General features: G+C 50.9%; 1 protein-coding gene across 1 annotated transcript in view; it reads left to right on the top strand.

Annotated features, from left to right (window-relative positions):
* The window catches only part of COX10 (cytochrome c oxidase assembly factor heme A:farnesyltransferase COX10), a 111,429-nt gene that overhangs the window by 88,967 nt on the left and 6,004 nt on the right, over positions 1 to 16,458 (top strand). Inside the window, exon 6 of the mRNA XM_082441438.1 lies at positions 7,295 to 7,527. Within this exon, the coding sequence (XP_082297564.1) occupies positions 7,295 to 7,527 (233 nt within the window). The remainder of the gene's footprint in view (positions 1 to 7,294; positions 7,528 to 16,458) is intronic.

A 16,458-nucleotide genomic window follows, 5' to 3' on the forward strand; every position in this document is an offset into this window, starting at 1 on the left:
ATTTAAATAAGTCCTCTATTTAATAACTCTGTCTCGTATCACCTGTTCTTTTTCTTATAGCTGATGTTGCAGCTTCAGAGTTCATAGTACTTGTGTTTGTTTAACGTCTGTCTTCCTTTCTAGACTAAGCTCTGCTCTGTCTTGTTCACGGCTGCTGAACCCACACCTAGTGTAGCGGCTGGCTGTGTAGGCAGTGAGAGATTTGAATGAATAATGAATGAACACCTTGAGTGAGCACTCTTAAGTGCTTTATTTACATTATTGCACGTAATTCGTAAGCAATTCTGTGGCGTAAGTGTCTCCCATTTCACAGATGAAGGAACTGAGGCCAGCAGGTTAAGTAATTTGCTCCAGGTCCCATAGCTCCATGGGGTAAAACCCCTGCCTTCCCCGTGGTCTTGTTACCGAGCCTTATGTGTAAGCCAGTTTGACTCGGGTTGCAATCTTGCCATCAAAAGAGTCCTAATACAACCCGTACTTTACAGTTCAGGAAACTAAGGACCAGAGAGGTTAAATAATTCGCCCACTTTTATATAGATAGTTAACATCAGAGTTCTCACGAGAGAACTCGGAACCACCTGATTGCTGTACAACATGCTTAGTTATGCCATATTCAGAAACCAGAATGATAATATGAGTAAAGAGTATCAAAGCATTTTCAGAAACATTTTTGTTGTGAAAATGTTCCATGGAACACAACGGTAGAGCACCCTGAACCCCAGGACACCCATCACCCAGAATCAACAGTTATCAAGACTGTGCCACACTTGCTTCATCCCGCCCTTTCAGTGGCCACAACACGTTAAGCCACATGACTAGGTTAGATCAAGGTCTTTGGAACAGAGGGGTCGAGGGGTACAGCCGAGTTCCTGCGTTAGCTGATGGCAGATCTAGTTCACAGCGCTGAGTGCTTTCCACTGCAGTGACATTCATGTAAGGACAAGTGGAAGTGGGCGACTTACCAGGCCAGCACAGTCAGCACCGGAAGGGTCCTGTCGGCTCAGCCTGCGTCAGCTTGGCCAGACGCAGGCCAGGCAGGACCGGCGTCACGGTGGTGATAGTGTAGCGGTGGGTCTCCAGATCACCTGGGTTCCTAACGAGTTCCCAGGTGATGCTGCTGCTGTGACTGGTCCAGAGACCACGCTCGCGACAGAACCACAGGTGCAGAGGGTCTGCCAGCAGGTCCCAGCGAGACCCTCTCCCTCGGGTCACCCCAGCCCAGGGAAACCCGAGGAAGCCTCCTGTTGGCCGTCCTTCTGGTCTTACCTCTAGAAATCAGGCCTCCGAGTACCACCTGAAGTGTGGATGAACTGCTGAGGAATTTAAGTGAGGAAAAAAAGATGTCAACAAAAATTTTAAATAAAGAACAAATAATAAAAGGAGAAATAATGGGGGGCGGGGGGTGGGGTGGGGTGTCTCTCCCCAGCTTTGGGATACTTTCCAAAACCCATGAACAGGGAGACTAGGTGGGTTTTTTGATCAAGGGCTGAGCAGTGTGATTAGGAGGAAGAGTGCTCTGAGTAATTGACCTAAAATAACAGGAAATCAGTCTTTGACATGTTGCCTTTCAGGTCTCTGAGATTTAGCTCTGAGCACATTTTATGAGACTAAGGCAGAAAATCATAGTTGTATTTAACAGAGATGAGAGAGGAGTGTGCTTTCCTAATCTTTTTCTGTATCAAAAATAGATCTCTTTATTAAAACAGCTAAACTTAAGCAACTTTAATATCGCCATGATATTTAAGGCTTTCACGGTAAATCCAACTTGAATAAATAACCCAGATACCACTTGATGTATTTCCTCTTTATTCTTGCTCGTCCTCTTCCTACTTCCGGCTTCAAAAAGAACCCTTCGCTTCTTTTACTGATGTATTTTCACTGTGTGCAAAGATTCTAACCAAAACCCTGTGGGTCACCCTTCGTTTACTTAACTCTTTTATTCTGCCTTATTTGAAACAAGGCTTCTGTTAACTTCCAAAGTTACGTAAAATGTAACAAAAGTGATCAAAAAAGTCAACAAAAAGGAGACATGGGAGAGACAAGGAGAGGCAAAAGCAGGAGCTAATAAACACGGCGGCGCGATCGCCCTGGGGTCAGCCGCCGAAGGCCGCCCGGAGGAGGGGGCCCGGCCCTGCTGCCCGGCTTTACCCACCGTGGGTTTGGGGGTCTGGAAGGTAGATTACGGCTACTGGCCACCTGAGTGCTGTTTCTGTCAACTGAGCATTTGATAAAAATGGTGCAGTGGGGTGATCGCGATTCATTTTCCTCAAAAACACGCCTAATGGGGACCTCTCTCGTGAGGGGAGTGAATGCTGGCCCTGCTGGCAGGCAGAGGGCTCCTTCTCAAAAGCAGATCTGATCGTTTCCTTCCCTGATGTAAGAAGCAGAGGGAGCTTCGTGGACTCTGCATCTGCCCAGAGACCTCCCCGTGGCCCTCCCGACCTCTGCTCTCTGACCCCTCCGGCCCCCAAAGCACACTGCCCCACCCTTTGCCCGCCTCCCATCCGTCCGTCAGGGTTTGGCTTCAACATCCCCCGAACTTCCTGTGTCTGCTCCGCACCTGCGCTCACACTGGGCTCCTGCTCCCGGAAGGCTCGCCCCTCACTTGACTGTTCCCACCTGTTTCACTGTCTCCCACTCTGGGTTAAGCACCCCCAGGATGAGGACCATGTCTGTCTTGCTCACCGTATTACATCCCAGGTCTGTCCTTTTCTTCAAAGAAATGGAGTGCTTCCCAGTCGTTTCCGCATCAGGGAATGCAGTAGGAAGTTAGGCCACGTGGGCAGTGGGGTGAACTGAAGGAGCTGTGAGCCCACAGGAGGCTGCTGCCAGCTGAAGACCCCAACCGCCCAGCGCCCTGCAGCCCCCAGAAGTGAGAGCGTCAGTAAGTGGTATTAGACTAGTGCCCCCCGCATACCAGTTAGAGGGTGAAACCCGGGTTACCTGGATGAGCCCGCAAGGAAACCCGAGTACAGGTCCTGGTTCCAAGTCTCAGTTTCTCATCTGTAAAATGGGAATAATACTATCTACCTCAGTAAACTTGTTTGACTTTGTTCATTTTTGTTTTGTGTTCAATGCCGCCGTGCCCAGTGTTGATACAGGTTCTGGGAATTGGCTTTCTCATATACTACTGGTGGGAGTGTAAACTAGTATAAACTCTTGGGTACAGGCTGGGGTACAAGTCAAAACCCCTAAAAATGTTCATATCATCTGACTCAGTGATCTGGGAACTTATCCTCAGAATGTATCATAATCAGAGCTGTGAACAACGACCTGTCTATGAGATATTCATCCCAACATTATTTCTAATTAAAAACTGGAAAAATGCTGTGTCCAGAAAGACATATTGATTGAATTAACTGCGGTATATCCACGGAATAGGCCACTATGTAACTATTAATGATAATGGTGTAAAATAATTCTTAACTGCATAGGGAAATTATTAAGATATATTGAAAATAGAATAAGCAACAAAACCACAATTCATTGTGTTCTCAGTTTGTTTTTTTTTTAAAGAGCCAAGCAAAGCAATTCTTTCTTTCTTTCTTCATTTTTGGCTGCATTGGGTCTTTGTTGCTGCACGTGGGCTTTCTCTAGTTGCGGCGAGCGGGGGCTGCTCTTCGTTGCGGTGTGCGGGCTTCTCATTGCGGTGGCTTCTCTTGTTGCGGAGCACGGGCTGTAGGCACGCAGGCTTCAGTAGTTGTGGCGTGCGGGCTTCAGTAGTTGTGGCACGTGGGCTCTAGAGCACAGGCTCAGTAGTTGTGGCACATGGGCTTAGTTGCTCCGCAGCATGTGGGATCTTCCTGGACCAGGGCTTGAACCCGTGTCCCCTGCATTGGCAGGCGGATTCTCAACCACTGCGCCACCAGGGAAGTCCCTGTTCTCAGTTATTTTTAAAGTAGATGTATCATTGGAAAAAGGCTAGAAAGCTATAAACCAATGTTTCTTTGAAAAGCTAATTTAGAATCTTTTGTGTGATTTTCTGTCCTTCCAAATTTTTGGAAATGAACATATGTTACTTTTATGGGTTTTTTTCCGCCCTCTCTCCCTCTCTCCCTCCTTTCCTCAAATGTACGGGGGAGAGTAAGTACTTCTTTTTTAATTTTTTTAAATTTAATTTTATTTTTTAAAAATTTTTATCGGAGTATAGTTGATTTACAATGTTGTGTTAGTTTCAGGTATACAGCAAAGTGAATCAGTTATACATATACAACTATCCACTCTTTTTTTAGGTTCTTTTCCCAGATAGGCCATTACAGAGTATTGAGTAGAGGTCCCTGTGCTGTACAGTAGGTTCTTATTAGTTATCCATTTTATATATAGTAGTGTGTATATGTCAATCCCGTCTCCTGATTTATCCTTCCCCCCCCTTATCCCCTGGTAACTATAAGTTTGTTTTCTACATCTGTGACCTTACTTGTGTTTTGTAGATAAGTTAATTTGTACCCTTTTTCTAGATTCCACATATGAGTGATATCATACGATATTTGTCTTTCTCTGTCGGACTTACTTCACTCAGTATGACAATCTCTAGTTCCATCCATGTTGCTGCAAAGCACATTATTTTGTTCTTTTTTATGGCTGAGTAACATTCCATTGTATATAAGTACCACATCTTTACCATTCCTCTGTTGCTAAACATATATGTTTATGAAAAATAGAGCACAGGAGTGTACACTTCACAGAATTAGTCATTGGGGCGCTTTTACCCACAACATGAGCCGACCCCAGGCTCCTTGGACCAGGAAGGAAACGGGTTCCCTGAGTACCCGGGCGCTGAGAATGGTCATCCCTACCTGGGTGGATATCCTCATTTTTGTTTACATGGTTTGTCAACCTACCCAATTTTCATTCGTGCCCCTGAGCACGGATTTAAACACCAAACTTGAGTCTCATGATTTTCTGTGATTCCGACAAGGGTCAGAAACTAAACTTCCACGTAAAATCGCCTATCTCAATAAATTAAATTCACGCTCACTTTTGTAAAAGGGCTTTTTACAACACTAATACCTTTGAATCCAACTGGCTTCCACAGTCCTTGGAGAAGGAGTGAACAGCCTTTTTTTTTTCCACAAGGTCCAATTCAGGAAAAATAAAAATGTTTATGAGCCACATTTTTCTTCCACCCAAATAAAACTAGCTTTTCAGAGTCCCATAGGGAAAAAAAAAATCTGTTCTTATAAGCTATAAAGTACCTGATTGAAAGAAGAACAGCGGTTACAATTTTTGCACTGCTTCTCAGCCATTTCAGTTCTACTTTCTGGACCAATGTGAGAGGTGACCCCAGGCGTCTTCCTCCCCGTGCCCCTGGAGAACTGTGTGTCTGCTCTACAGGGAAGCTAGGTGGTCCAGGTCACATGGTGTGTATCACATGGTGTTTATCCAGGTCACAGCAGAGAGAAATCTGCTTCAGTAGGTGTGAGGGAGAGAGTTGGGGCCGATAGCAGAGGGAGGGATGGGGAAGTCAAGGCTAGTTTGGGTTTGGAGGGGATGGTCAGACCTTGGAGAAATGTGAACAAGGCCGTTGACGTGAGGATGTGGCTCAGTGGAGGGAGAAGGTGAAAGACAGACCAGGGAGGGGATTACACAAGAGCAAAACTGGAGCGTTTACCTTTAAAAATGAGAGAGAAAATGGGAGGAAGAAGTCAAGATGAAGGTATCCATCACTCTTAGTAAGAGGGAAGGATGTCTGTTGAGGGGTTGGGGGCTGGAGGGGGTCTGGGGCCCTGAGAAGCAGGAGAGGAGTTGCCACCATCACGCTGAGGACCGGGAAGGGAGAAGAGCCCTGGCCGAGCCCCAGCGCGGTGGGCCGTCGGGTGGGAGTGTTGGAGGGGGGCCAGAGCAGCTCGAGGGCCTATGGGAGGCGTCACGCATGCACAATGCAGAAGAGGTGGCGGAACGGGATGGAGATTCACCCCCCGGGGTTGAACACGCGCCGAGTCTCAGGTGTGGTTCCTGGTTCTTCATCAGCGGCGCCTTGACAACAGCATACCCCTTGTACGGCCTCTCTTTCCATCAAGACTCCCATTTGGCTGGGTTCCACCTGCGGGCCCAAGCAGTCACAGCCTGGGAGGAAGGGGTCAGTGCCAGTCCCCACATCAGAGTGGGAGCCAGGATTCTGCAAGGGCCCTTCCCCCTTCACGGGCCCCCGCCCCGAGGTCCCCTGGTCTCCAGCCCGTGGGCTCTCCTGCTCCCCGGCCCCCCCCCGCAGCTCGTGTTTTTCCTCGAGGGACAGGCAGGCAGTGTCACGGACGCGGCCGCACCCACACGCGTGCCTGCAGGACGCGAGCTGGCCTCCCTAAAACCAGAGCCCCCTCGGAGCTGCACCCGTGACGCCTGCGTCCCCGCGGGCACATGCTGGGGCCTGCGAGTGAGCTGTGGCTTCTCCAAGGAGGAGACAGGCTCAGGCGCCCTCCTTAGGTTTCGTCAGGGGAGTAAAGAAGCATGCAGATGGGCAGGGACTAGTAGATGCAGTTTATCCACACTTTGGAAAAGCCTTTCACAAGAGGCCCCAGGAAGTCCACTTTAAACAGCAGGCTCTGTTGAGAAGCAGGCTTGAGGTCATCTTTAGCGCTGTAGACTTTTATCTGACAATTTACGTGTAGGGCGTTGTGCCACCTCTTTTGAAAGCTGCGTGTCCATAAACCACGGTCCGGCCGGGCAGCGTGATCACCACGGGCGGCCCATGGTGTCTCATTGCCGGCACAGAGCTGGTGCCGTGCTGAGCCTGTAATTTATTACACGTAGTGGTACTCGGACACACTGTCCTTACGCATTAGTACTAACTGGGTGATGTTTTAAAATAAAGAATAAGTAAATGGACAGAATGGCTTCCAGAAGTAAGATACTGGTTTTTGCCCAAATCCTAAATCCTGGGTTCCGAAGGGTTCGTCTGTCACGATCACTTAACTTCCCACCAGCTGTGCAACAGAACCGCATGCAAAGCGGGTGCCGTGTCGGGCAGCCCTCGCGTCAGCCCTGGGAGGAGGTGGCGGTCACTGCTGCTCGGATGAGGACGGGGAGGCTGGGAGGTCCGCGGCCTGGGAGGTGGGGCAGGGCCTCGGCGGCCTCCACTCCCTTCACTTCGTTAGTCCCGGCTGGCAAAGCCAGGAGGAGCAGCCCGAGCTCCTGCAAGCCAGTCCCTCCTCGTTCTAAATGTCCTCCGGAGTATGTCCTGGTTCAGGGCAGAGGCCAGGCCAGCCCCGCCCCCCAGCTCGCTTCCCTGTACCTGTGCCCCACGTCGTGATCGCCTGGAGCTGAAGGTGACGGCCCTGTGTCCTCTGCTCTCTTCCAGCCCGTTGCTAGCTGTGTCCTTTGCCGCTTGCTGTGCAGTTCCGGGAGTCGCCCTTCTGACCTGGGGCGTAAACCCACTCACCGGCGCTCTGGGGCTCTTCAACATCTTCCTGTACACCTGCTGCTACACCCCGCTCAAGAGGATCAGCATTGCCAACACGTGGGTGGGAGCCGTCGTGGGGGCCATCCCTCCCCTCATGGGCTGGACTGCGGCCACGGGCAGCCTGGATGCTGGTGAGTGTCTCTGCGCCTCTCCACAGACCCGGGGCCTGGGTGCTGGCCCCGCGAGCTCAGGGGCTCTTCCATGCGCTAACACCGCTGGTCAGAGGCCACTTCCTTCCCTGAGCTGCGGTACTTGGTGGTAGGTGCCGTTCCATTCGGTACCAGTCCTTTGGCAAGTGTGCGGTTGTGGCCGTCGGAAGTATCGAGCGCAGAGCTGCAGGGAGACCGTGTCAGCCTGGCTTACTGGTGAACAGATGCTCTCACCGGTAGGGAAGGGCCGAGAGAAAACAAAGGGCAACAGGTAGAATAAGAAGAAAGCACCTGAAAGTCAGGAGCCAAGGCAGGCCTGGTGCTGCGTGGGGTCGGTCCCGGTCCTGGAGGAGGTGTCAGGGCCGGCCCGGGCACAGCGGATGCTGCCTCGTCAGCAGGCCTCCTGCACCAGCTCTTCGCTCCCCCAGAACCAGACTATTTTCCCTTCTTAGGAGAGGACAGACTATTTTCATTAGTTTCTAATTTATTTTTATATGATTTGCTTACATTTTTCATGCTGTCTACAATAAAACCATTGAAACATTCCTCCAGTTTTTTGGCTGGGATGTCACAAGTAAATTTGTGGGGTGAAAATAGCTCCTTTTTACCATCTGTAAGGGAAGTTTCACAGTCTAATTAGTCAAGTAATTAGTGTTTTTGACTGACGCTTAGGAAGGAAGTGGTGAGGTTTCCTGCAATATATGTAAGTACATATTTTTCACATGAACGATCAAAAAGCTGTTGACCATAAACCGTTGCCCTAGAAGCCACGTTTCTGAAACGTTTTTGTAAAAGCTCTTACACTCCCATTTGGAAGCTTACAAAGGCAATTGCACCTTTACCGGATTGTCTCTTACAATGGCTTTAATATCCTGTAAATGTTGGCGTTTCATGAATCTGCGAATATAATATTCGAAACGTACGTGCTCGTTTGTTCTGTGATGAGCCTGAAGCCAGTCTCCTGTGAGCGGGAGACGGCATCAGCCCCTCGGTGAAGGGCTCGGCCCTGGGGGACGGGGCTTGGGTTCAGAGCGCGCCCGCCCTTAGCTGGCTGCCCTTCAGAGCCAAACTTGACCTCCTTACGCGGTGTCTCCTCGCCTCCCACCTGGGGCTAGAAAGACCCTTCTCATGGAGCTGTTGTGAGGATTTGCTGACTTGTTATTAAATCTCCCTCAATCATAAAGCTGGTGTTAATTAGTACAGATGAAGGAAGGTCGTGAGACGTGATTCATTGGTAGACTCTGAGCGGTTCCCGATTGTTCCCTGGCCGTTGTTTTGGGACAGGCAGATGCCTCCCGGCTTAGCGGGGAAGAGCACTGGGTCCATCAGCGATCTGTGTCTTGGGTGAGGGAAGTGGGGGGGAAAAGCATGGACGGCTCTGGCATCCCTGGACCAGATGACGCATGAGCTCCCCCCACCCCTGGTGTCAGCTGTAAATTTAAAGAGCCCACCTGGGTACTGCCGAACCTCCTGGTCAGATTCCTGCTGCTCAGTTCCGCCTGGATCCCCACCCTTGACCCAGCTAGCCGCCCCCTGCTGTGCCCTCCAAGCCCTTCCAGTAATCGCCCGGACACTGGGAAGCAGGCGAGTCGCCCCCAGGCTCTGCCTCCCCGCCCGCCCCGCACTGTGTGCTCTGGTCCATCCATGTCCTCCTGCCTAAGCCCTCGGATGCCTGCTCCAAGCCACCTGCCTGCCTGATGGACACAGCCCAGACCCTGTTCAGTGTCCTCAAACCTGTCACAGGGAACAAGGCACCAAAAACTACCTTTTCTGTCCAGGGAATCCCAGCCAGGGCCAGGGTCAGGGCCAAGTGTGACAGCCCCAGGGACAGGTATCGCTTGGAGGTATGTGAGGGCTGTCCAGTCCAGGGCCGTGGAGAACTCAGTCACCTTTGTCACGCAGGGTCCTCGGACCCAGGTTCTTGCTGAAGGCTGGAGGCCCCTGGCAGTTTCCTGCAAAGAGCTTGGGCTTCAGCATGTGTTCGAGCTGCCTCCCCGGAGGCCAGAGAGAGAAGGAGCTTTTCAGTTCCTCCCACTTAGGACGCACATCCAGTTGGAGCCCTTATTTGTTCAGCCACAGTCCGGATCTGGCCAAACTGCTAATGGGCATATTTAATTTTTTTTTTTTTTTTTAATTTGAGGTATAGTGTTTCTGCAATCCAAAGTTAATCGTTTGTATACAAACTCATTCATGAGGAGCAGCTCAGGGGCAGGCTGTACCTTGTTTAGGTAGCGGCCTGAAAATGCACGTTTGTCTTGAGAAACGAGACCCTTCATCTACCTGAACTGACCCTGGCGTAAAGCAGAGCAGCCTGAAAGGTTTGTATAGCCACAAAAGAAGGTCCTTTTGCAGTTTTTGCGATTGACTTCTATTATATCCCTTTTGTATAAATCTTGAAGGTGCATTGTGGGGCACACAATGACAACATGGTTTACTGCCCCCAGAATCCTTAATCACCACAGATCAAATCACACACCCAAAGCCTTGTGAGGTTTATACAGAAAGAGGAATGCTACTTTAAATAATGCTTGCAATTGCTTCAAAAGTTTCAAAACATTAATTCGATAGGTAGAGCCAACTTGAGCTAAGCAGTAGATCTTTGAATGAATTGAGTAAATGAAATAATGGATGAATGAAACAGTGAATAAGTAGCTTCCGTTTTAAAGATGAAAGAACTAAGGTATTCCAAGGTCAATCGCCAGATATATATTGAGCATCACCTATGAGTACAGAAGGAAATGACACAAAGAAATAAGGCAGAATCTGAGAGAATGTAGTTGAAAGATTTTTATTCCTGGATTTTAGGGACTAAGTAAGCTATGACTTGATATAGTTTTATCATCTTCTCGAACTGCACTTTGTACTGTGGCAGCCACTAGCCAAAGTCCAACACGATGGTGCTCAAGCTTTAGTGCACATCAGTCACCTGGATGGAGGGCTTGTTAAAACTCAGGATCCTGGGCCCTTCCCCCAAAGTTTCTGACTCAGTGGGTCTGGGGAGGTGCCTGAGAGTCTGCATTTCTAACAAGTTCCCACGTGATGCTGATACCCCTGGTCCAGGGACCACACTTAAGAACCGCCAATCTGAAAAGGCAGAACCAGCAAGCGCTCTTGCTGTTAGAATGCCCGGGAAATACCGAGGGATTTGGGCCAAGGGCGTGGCAGATGGTATCATCAGAGATGCGCCAACAGTGTCATCTGTATTATTCACCGAGGTTGTTGCATCCCTTCTGGGCTCTTATCTCAGGGGACGTGTTTGTTTGAAGGAGCCCTTCTGAGAAAAAACAGCCAGCAATGTTTCCTTTCTTCTGTGGTATCTCCGAACCATCTTGTCTTTAAACCTCCAAAAACCGGTCACTGTGGAGCAGCCACGAGGAGAGAAGTGTTTGGAAAACTCTGCCGAGCTTGCTGCTGGGGAGGGAGGGGGAGGTGGGTGACAGAGGTGACAGAGGCCCGCTCGGCTCGCGCCTTCCCGAACCGTCCCCCCAGCCGCCACTGCGTGCGGAGCCCTGAGAGATGCAGGGTCACTGAAACCCAGTCCCGGTTCTCACTTGTGTCTCACGTCTCAGAGTATTCAGGGAGAGGCAGGCCGGTGATCAAGTATTTCCCTGAGCAGAGAGCTTTAGCGGGGGCTCCGGGCTCTCTTAAATTGGCCCCCAAATCGGCCCAGGAAGACTTCGGAGCCGACTGACTTCTGAGTTAAGTCACGGCCCGTTAGTTGAGGAGGGAAAGTGCGTGCACAGGGGTTGGTAGGCATGCGAGTCTACACCGACCGAAATCCGTGCCTCCGCCCCAGGACGCCGCATACCAGCCCCGGCATTCATTTCAGTCGCCGTCCCCCTGACCAGGTGGACTTGGGCTAAAGCCCTTTCCTGGGGCTTGGCAGACATTGGTTACGATTGGAGGGGCAGCAGCTCGGGGCCGTGTGCAATGGGGATCCTGAAGCCTCACCTTCAGGGTCCTGCCTCGAAGGAACTGACTCTGGTTGGGAGGAAAGATACCAGGTTTGTAGCTACAGAAAACCACGTGCTTCCCAGACGGCCGACAGAGTGAAGAAATGCAGTGTTCGGAAGCACCCTTTCTCCCTTCTTAGCATCTAGATCTTTCTGTGGTTTTTGTGGTGGCCATGGGGCCAATCAAGACCTCCAGGGGCCCGAGCACGGAAGAGAAGGTGCTGCCTTCCCGCCTCCAGTAAAGACTTGAAACATAAGACAGCCATGGGGTTCTGATTTCTTTTCCCCACAACAGCATTGTTGTTGTTGGTTTTGTTTGTTTTTAGCACTAGTGGAAAAGAATTTCTCGCTGTTCTAGATGCCCCAGTGGTGTGGGTCCAAAGCCTGTGCTTGATGTGACCCTTCAGAATCCAGCTCAGTGTGGGTGGGCGAGTGAGGCGAGATTGATGGGCAGGGGGAGCGGGTGAGGTGAAGACAAACAGACTAACAGATGGAAATTGTAAAAGCTAAACAAACATTAGGTGTTCTTGGTGTTTGCTGCTTTGTAGCTGCACAAAGAACTGTGAACAGCTAGCTCTTCTCTCCCAGTGGAATTTTTGTTTCAGAGTGTGCCAGCCCCAGCCAGGGCCCAGCCCCAAAAGCGCTCTTTGTGTCAATAGAGGTGATCATTACAGTGGAATTTTCTCCTGTGTCCATTCTCCTCTGAGACCCAGGCTTAGACCTTTCCTCCCACCTGCCTAATTACTTTGCCTTTTTTTTTTTTTTTTTTTTTTGGGCTTAACTGCTGTTAACAGAAAACATTAAAAATGCTTAGCAACTAAAACTCAGGAAGGCCCAGTAAGAGGGCTGGCCCATGGTGCAGCCAGCTTGCTGCCTTAGGAACGGAAATGCTTGCTTTGACTCTGCAGGCAGTGGCCAGCAAGGAGACAAGTGACCTGCACGCCCTGGGGAGGGGTCTGGGGGTGGGGGGCGCACCGCGGATAAGTGCCCGACCACAGACACTCCTGCTCGGCCCGGCCTGGAGCCGCACACGGTAGCCTCTCAACAGCGTTCACCTCCAGAGACGGTCTAGTTTATCCCGAAGCCTTCGGGTTAAAGTCCCTTCCCCCTCCCCCGTGCCAAAGCCACCTCTCTTCCCATCGCCCCCATTTCTTAAAAAGGCTCAGATTCTGTTTTGTCATTTTCCTATATTTGAATAAATCCCCGGTCTTGGGTGTTCATGGCATGCTTCTGGTGACTGCCTTGAAGAGATTTGTAAATGGCCTTTGGTTTGTAATTCAGATGTTGTTGTGTGGTCAACATTAATTATGTCAGCCAACATTCAGTTACAAATGAGGACTCTGGAGACGGACTCTTATCAGGAAGTGACATTTGACAGATGGATGGTTCTAGTAACAAAAAGAGAATGAGTTTTTTTAGCCTCAGCTGGTAAACTACAGAATGTTAAATACTGTTTCACTTTATTTACCTCCTTTATTCTGGGATGAGAAGGTAGAATAGAATTTACTCACTCATTCATTCCACAAATATTTATTGAGGGCTTACAAGTACTAGGCACTGTTTAACCCAAGCCCTTTTGAAGATTTCCTTTAAAACACTGTCTCACTTTGAAATCAAACTCGAAAACGAGTAAATTCCTTTTGTGTGAGATTTTTCCATAACTAGTCTTAGAGCTTGAGATTGATTAAGATAAATGACATTTCTAAAGACAGAGTGACCAAGAGACATTACAGGAATATTAGCAAACCAAACGATATTTAGAGCCCTCTTCTCTTCAAAGATGAAGAAACAAAAGTCTGAGAAGGACAGTATGAGAAACACACAGCGAGCCGGAGGTTGGCGGTGTAATTGGCGACCGTTTGGCACAAAATGCGCCTGGCCTTGTCACCCCCGGGTCGCGTAGTTGGGCAGGATCACGGGAGCTGGACCACAGTAGATGAGGCCTGGCCCGCAGTGCACATTTAATCAGTTCTGTTCAACAAACAGATGAATGCTCGGGTGATAAAGGGACAGGCCTTCAAGTGTGAGCTGAGGAGTGGGGAGCAGGTGAGTTTCCTGGAGCACCTACAGAGGCTCAGAGCCCCCAGGGAAGCGGGGGGAAGCGGAGGAGAGGGGTCACCTTCCTCAGAGTCGGGGCTTCGTGCTGCCTCTGCTTCCGAGTGTGCTTCACATGAAACCCGGGGGGGCTCCGCATGGACGGCGGGGCGGGGACCGTGGGGCGGGGACCGTGGGGGGAGGGCAGGAAGAGCATCCCTTCTCCTCGCCGTGCCTCTTCACCATTCCCCAGTCACTGCCAGAGCATTCTTCAAGGGCAGGCGGCCATTGCCGACTCTATTTCCTATTTCCGGGAGACTTTTCATCTCCCCTTTGTCGCCATGCAGTTGATGAACTGGCCCCCATCCTCTTCCCTTTCTCTGCGGCGCCGTGGAAGTTCATCACGTGGGGGAGGCTGACCTGTCCCACAGGCGCCTTGTGTTCACCCTCAAAAGAAGGGCCTTGAAATCGCTGACCGTGAAGCTTTGGACTTGGCTGTGCTCCCCCAGCCGGCCCCCGTTTACACGAGCACGACACCCCAAAGCTGCTGAGGGCCGTGTGGAGAGCGAGCCCACTGTCCGCAGGGGGAGGACTGCCCGAGCGCAGCACGGGCTTCCCTGGACCTGCGTCTCTCCTCCTTTCCAAGTCCCTGCGTGGGCAGCGAAGGGCAGTGAATGGCTGGGGTCGGGGTGGGAAGGGTTGAACGTAAGCCCGCCAGGCAGCAGAGAAAGCGAGCTGAAACCACTGAGCTCCATTCCAGAGGACTGTGTTTTGGAAGAGCCCATACAGTGTCAGAGCTCCAGCTTGGAGACTTTTGTCTCCACTCTGTCGGGAAGCCATTTGGCTGGGATTGCCTTGGCTTTGTTTGCCAACAAAATGATGGAAGTACGCTACGGACCTGAGCAGAGGGGACAAGGGTGAGGGTCTCCGCCTGCCGGTGTGGCGTAGAGATGGTTGGGAGATGTTCCGAGAGTATTTTCCAAGAGTCACTGGGAAGACACTGGCTGGCCTTGCCTCACCTAAGGAGCCCCCCTGATCGGAGAGGGTGCCAGGAGATAAGGGTTCCCCTCAGCTGGTCACACACAGCACAGTCGACGAGCTCACCTCTGTTTTCTGTGTGTGGGGGGAAGGAAGTAAGGCCGCAGACACCTGGCCCTTCTCTGGAGTTGCCTCCAAGCTGGGATCGTGGCGTCACGATCTCAGGAAGTTGCTGTCCTCTGGAGAGTCCGTTTGCACAGATAGGCCAACAATCTCACAGGTTCCCGTATCCTGTCTATTCATAGACCAACAGATATTTGATTAAAAGAAAGGAAGCAGACATTTCTTCTGGATACGATTAAACCAAGTATGTATGAAGATTCTGCAGACCGGTAGGAAAATGAGAAAACACATTGAAAAGAAGGAGAAAACACATGGCTTGTGTGAATGGATTGAACCTCAGAGACCATCTCTGAATCTCAGTTTACATATCACTTCTTCCAGGAAGCCTTCCCTGACCTCTCCAGGGCCGACTGAGGTCTTGCTCCTGTGTGCTCCCCTGAAGCCCTGCACCGAAGGTGGCATTCCTGGGCTGTGATCCCTTGTGTGTTGTCTCTGTCCCTGGCCAGACTCCAGCAGAGGCCTTGAGAGTAGACCGTGCCTGCCCTATAGTGGGTGAACAGTAAATATTTGTTGTCACAGACCATGGGCCCAGTAAAAACAGACTGCTTTGTGGGGGTGAGGCTGAGGTGAAGCCTTTGAGTCAGGAAACCGAGGGCTTTATGTTCCCCCCACGAGGAAGGTGGGTTCCCCCAAGGCCCCTGGACTAATTCCAGCCTTCCTGTTCTAGCTCGCCTTATCTTGATGGAGACAGTCATTTGTTTTACATCTTTTACAGGAGCCGAGGCCTTGCAGCCCATCCAGGAGAGCTGTGTGGGGTGGGGTTTTCTGATTACACTCCTTGAAGGCTAAGCTGTGATTTCTAAAGCTCTTTCATCTGTGACATGACCCAAACCCCTACCCAATTTCCTCTCCCAGAGAAAGCAGCATGCCACTCTTACGAAAGTGATTTTTTTAAATTATGTTATTTGAAGGAGAAGCATAACTAAAAACGTGTATTGAGCAAAACAGAATACTCCAGTTGGCACAGGAAAAAAGAGGGCTTTTGAGAAAGACAAGAAAGATTCCACGTGGGAGCCTGATGTCTTAACCGTTTCAAGCCTGGTTTCCTGGCTGAATTGGCTCTTTCTCGGCTATTATTGCAAGAGCAAAACAGCCCCTGAGCCCTGACTTACCTGTCCCCTCCCCCGTCTCTACGTGATCCCTGATCCTGTGGGGACACAGCTTGGTCTTGTCGGCCCCCCTGGGCTAGGGCTGCGCTCAAAGCCTCCGAGGGGCCCGGTGCCCCAAGAACCAGTCACGCTGCCTCCTGTGTGCTGGCCCCTCTGACATCAGAGCCGGCTCTATTTTGCCATCGGAATACGAAGGAGAGGTCGCCTTCTGTCGCTCTGTTCTCCACCTCGCTTGTACCTGGGTGCTGCCCCTCTGACATCAGAGCCGGCTCTATTTTGCCATCGGAATACGAAGGAGAGGTCGCCTTCTGTCGCTCTGTTCTCCACCTCGCTTGTACCTGGGTGCTGCCCCTCTGACATCAGAGCCGGCTCTATTTTGCCATCGGAATACGAAGGAGAGGTCGCCTTCTGTCGCTCTGTTCTCCACCTCGCTTGTACCTGGGTGCTGCCCCTCTGACATCAGAGCCGGCTCTATTTTGCCATCGGAATACGAAGGAGAGGTCGCCTTCTGTCGCTCTGTTCTCCACCTCGCTTGTACCTGGGTGCTGCCCCTCTGACATCAGAGCCGGCTCTGTTTTGCCATCGGAATACGAAGGAGAGGTCGCCTTCTGTCGCTCTGTTCTCCACCTCGCTTGTACCTGGGTGCTGCCCCTCTG

This window comes from Balaenoptera physalus, assembly GCF_965194825.1.
Source record: "Balaenoptera physalus genome assembly, chromosome: 20".
Lineage (NCBI taxonomy): Eukaryota > Metazoa > Chordata > Mammalia > Artiodactyla > Balaenopteridae > Balaenoptera > Balaenoptera physalus.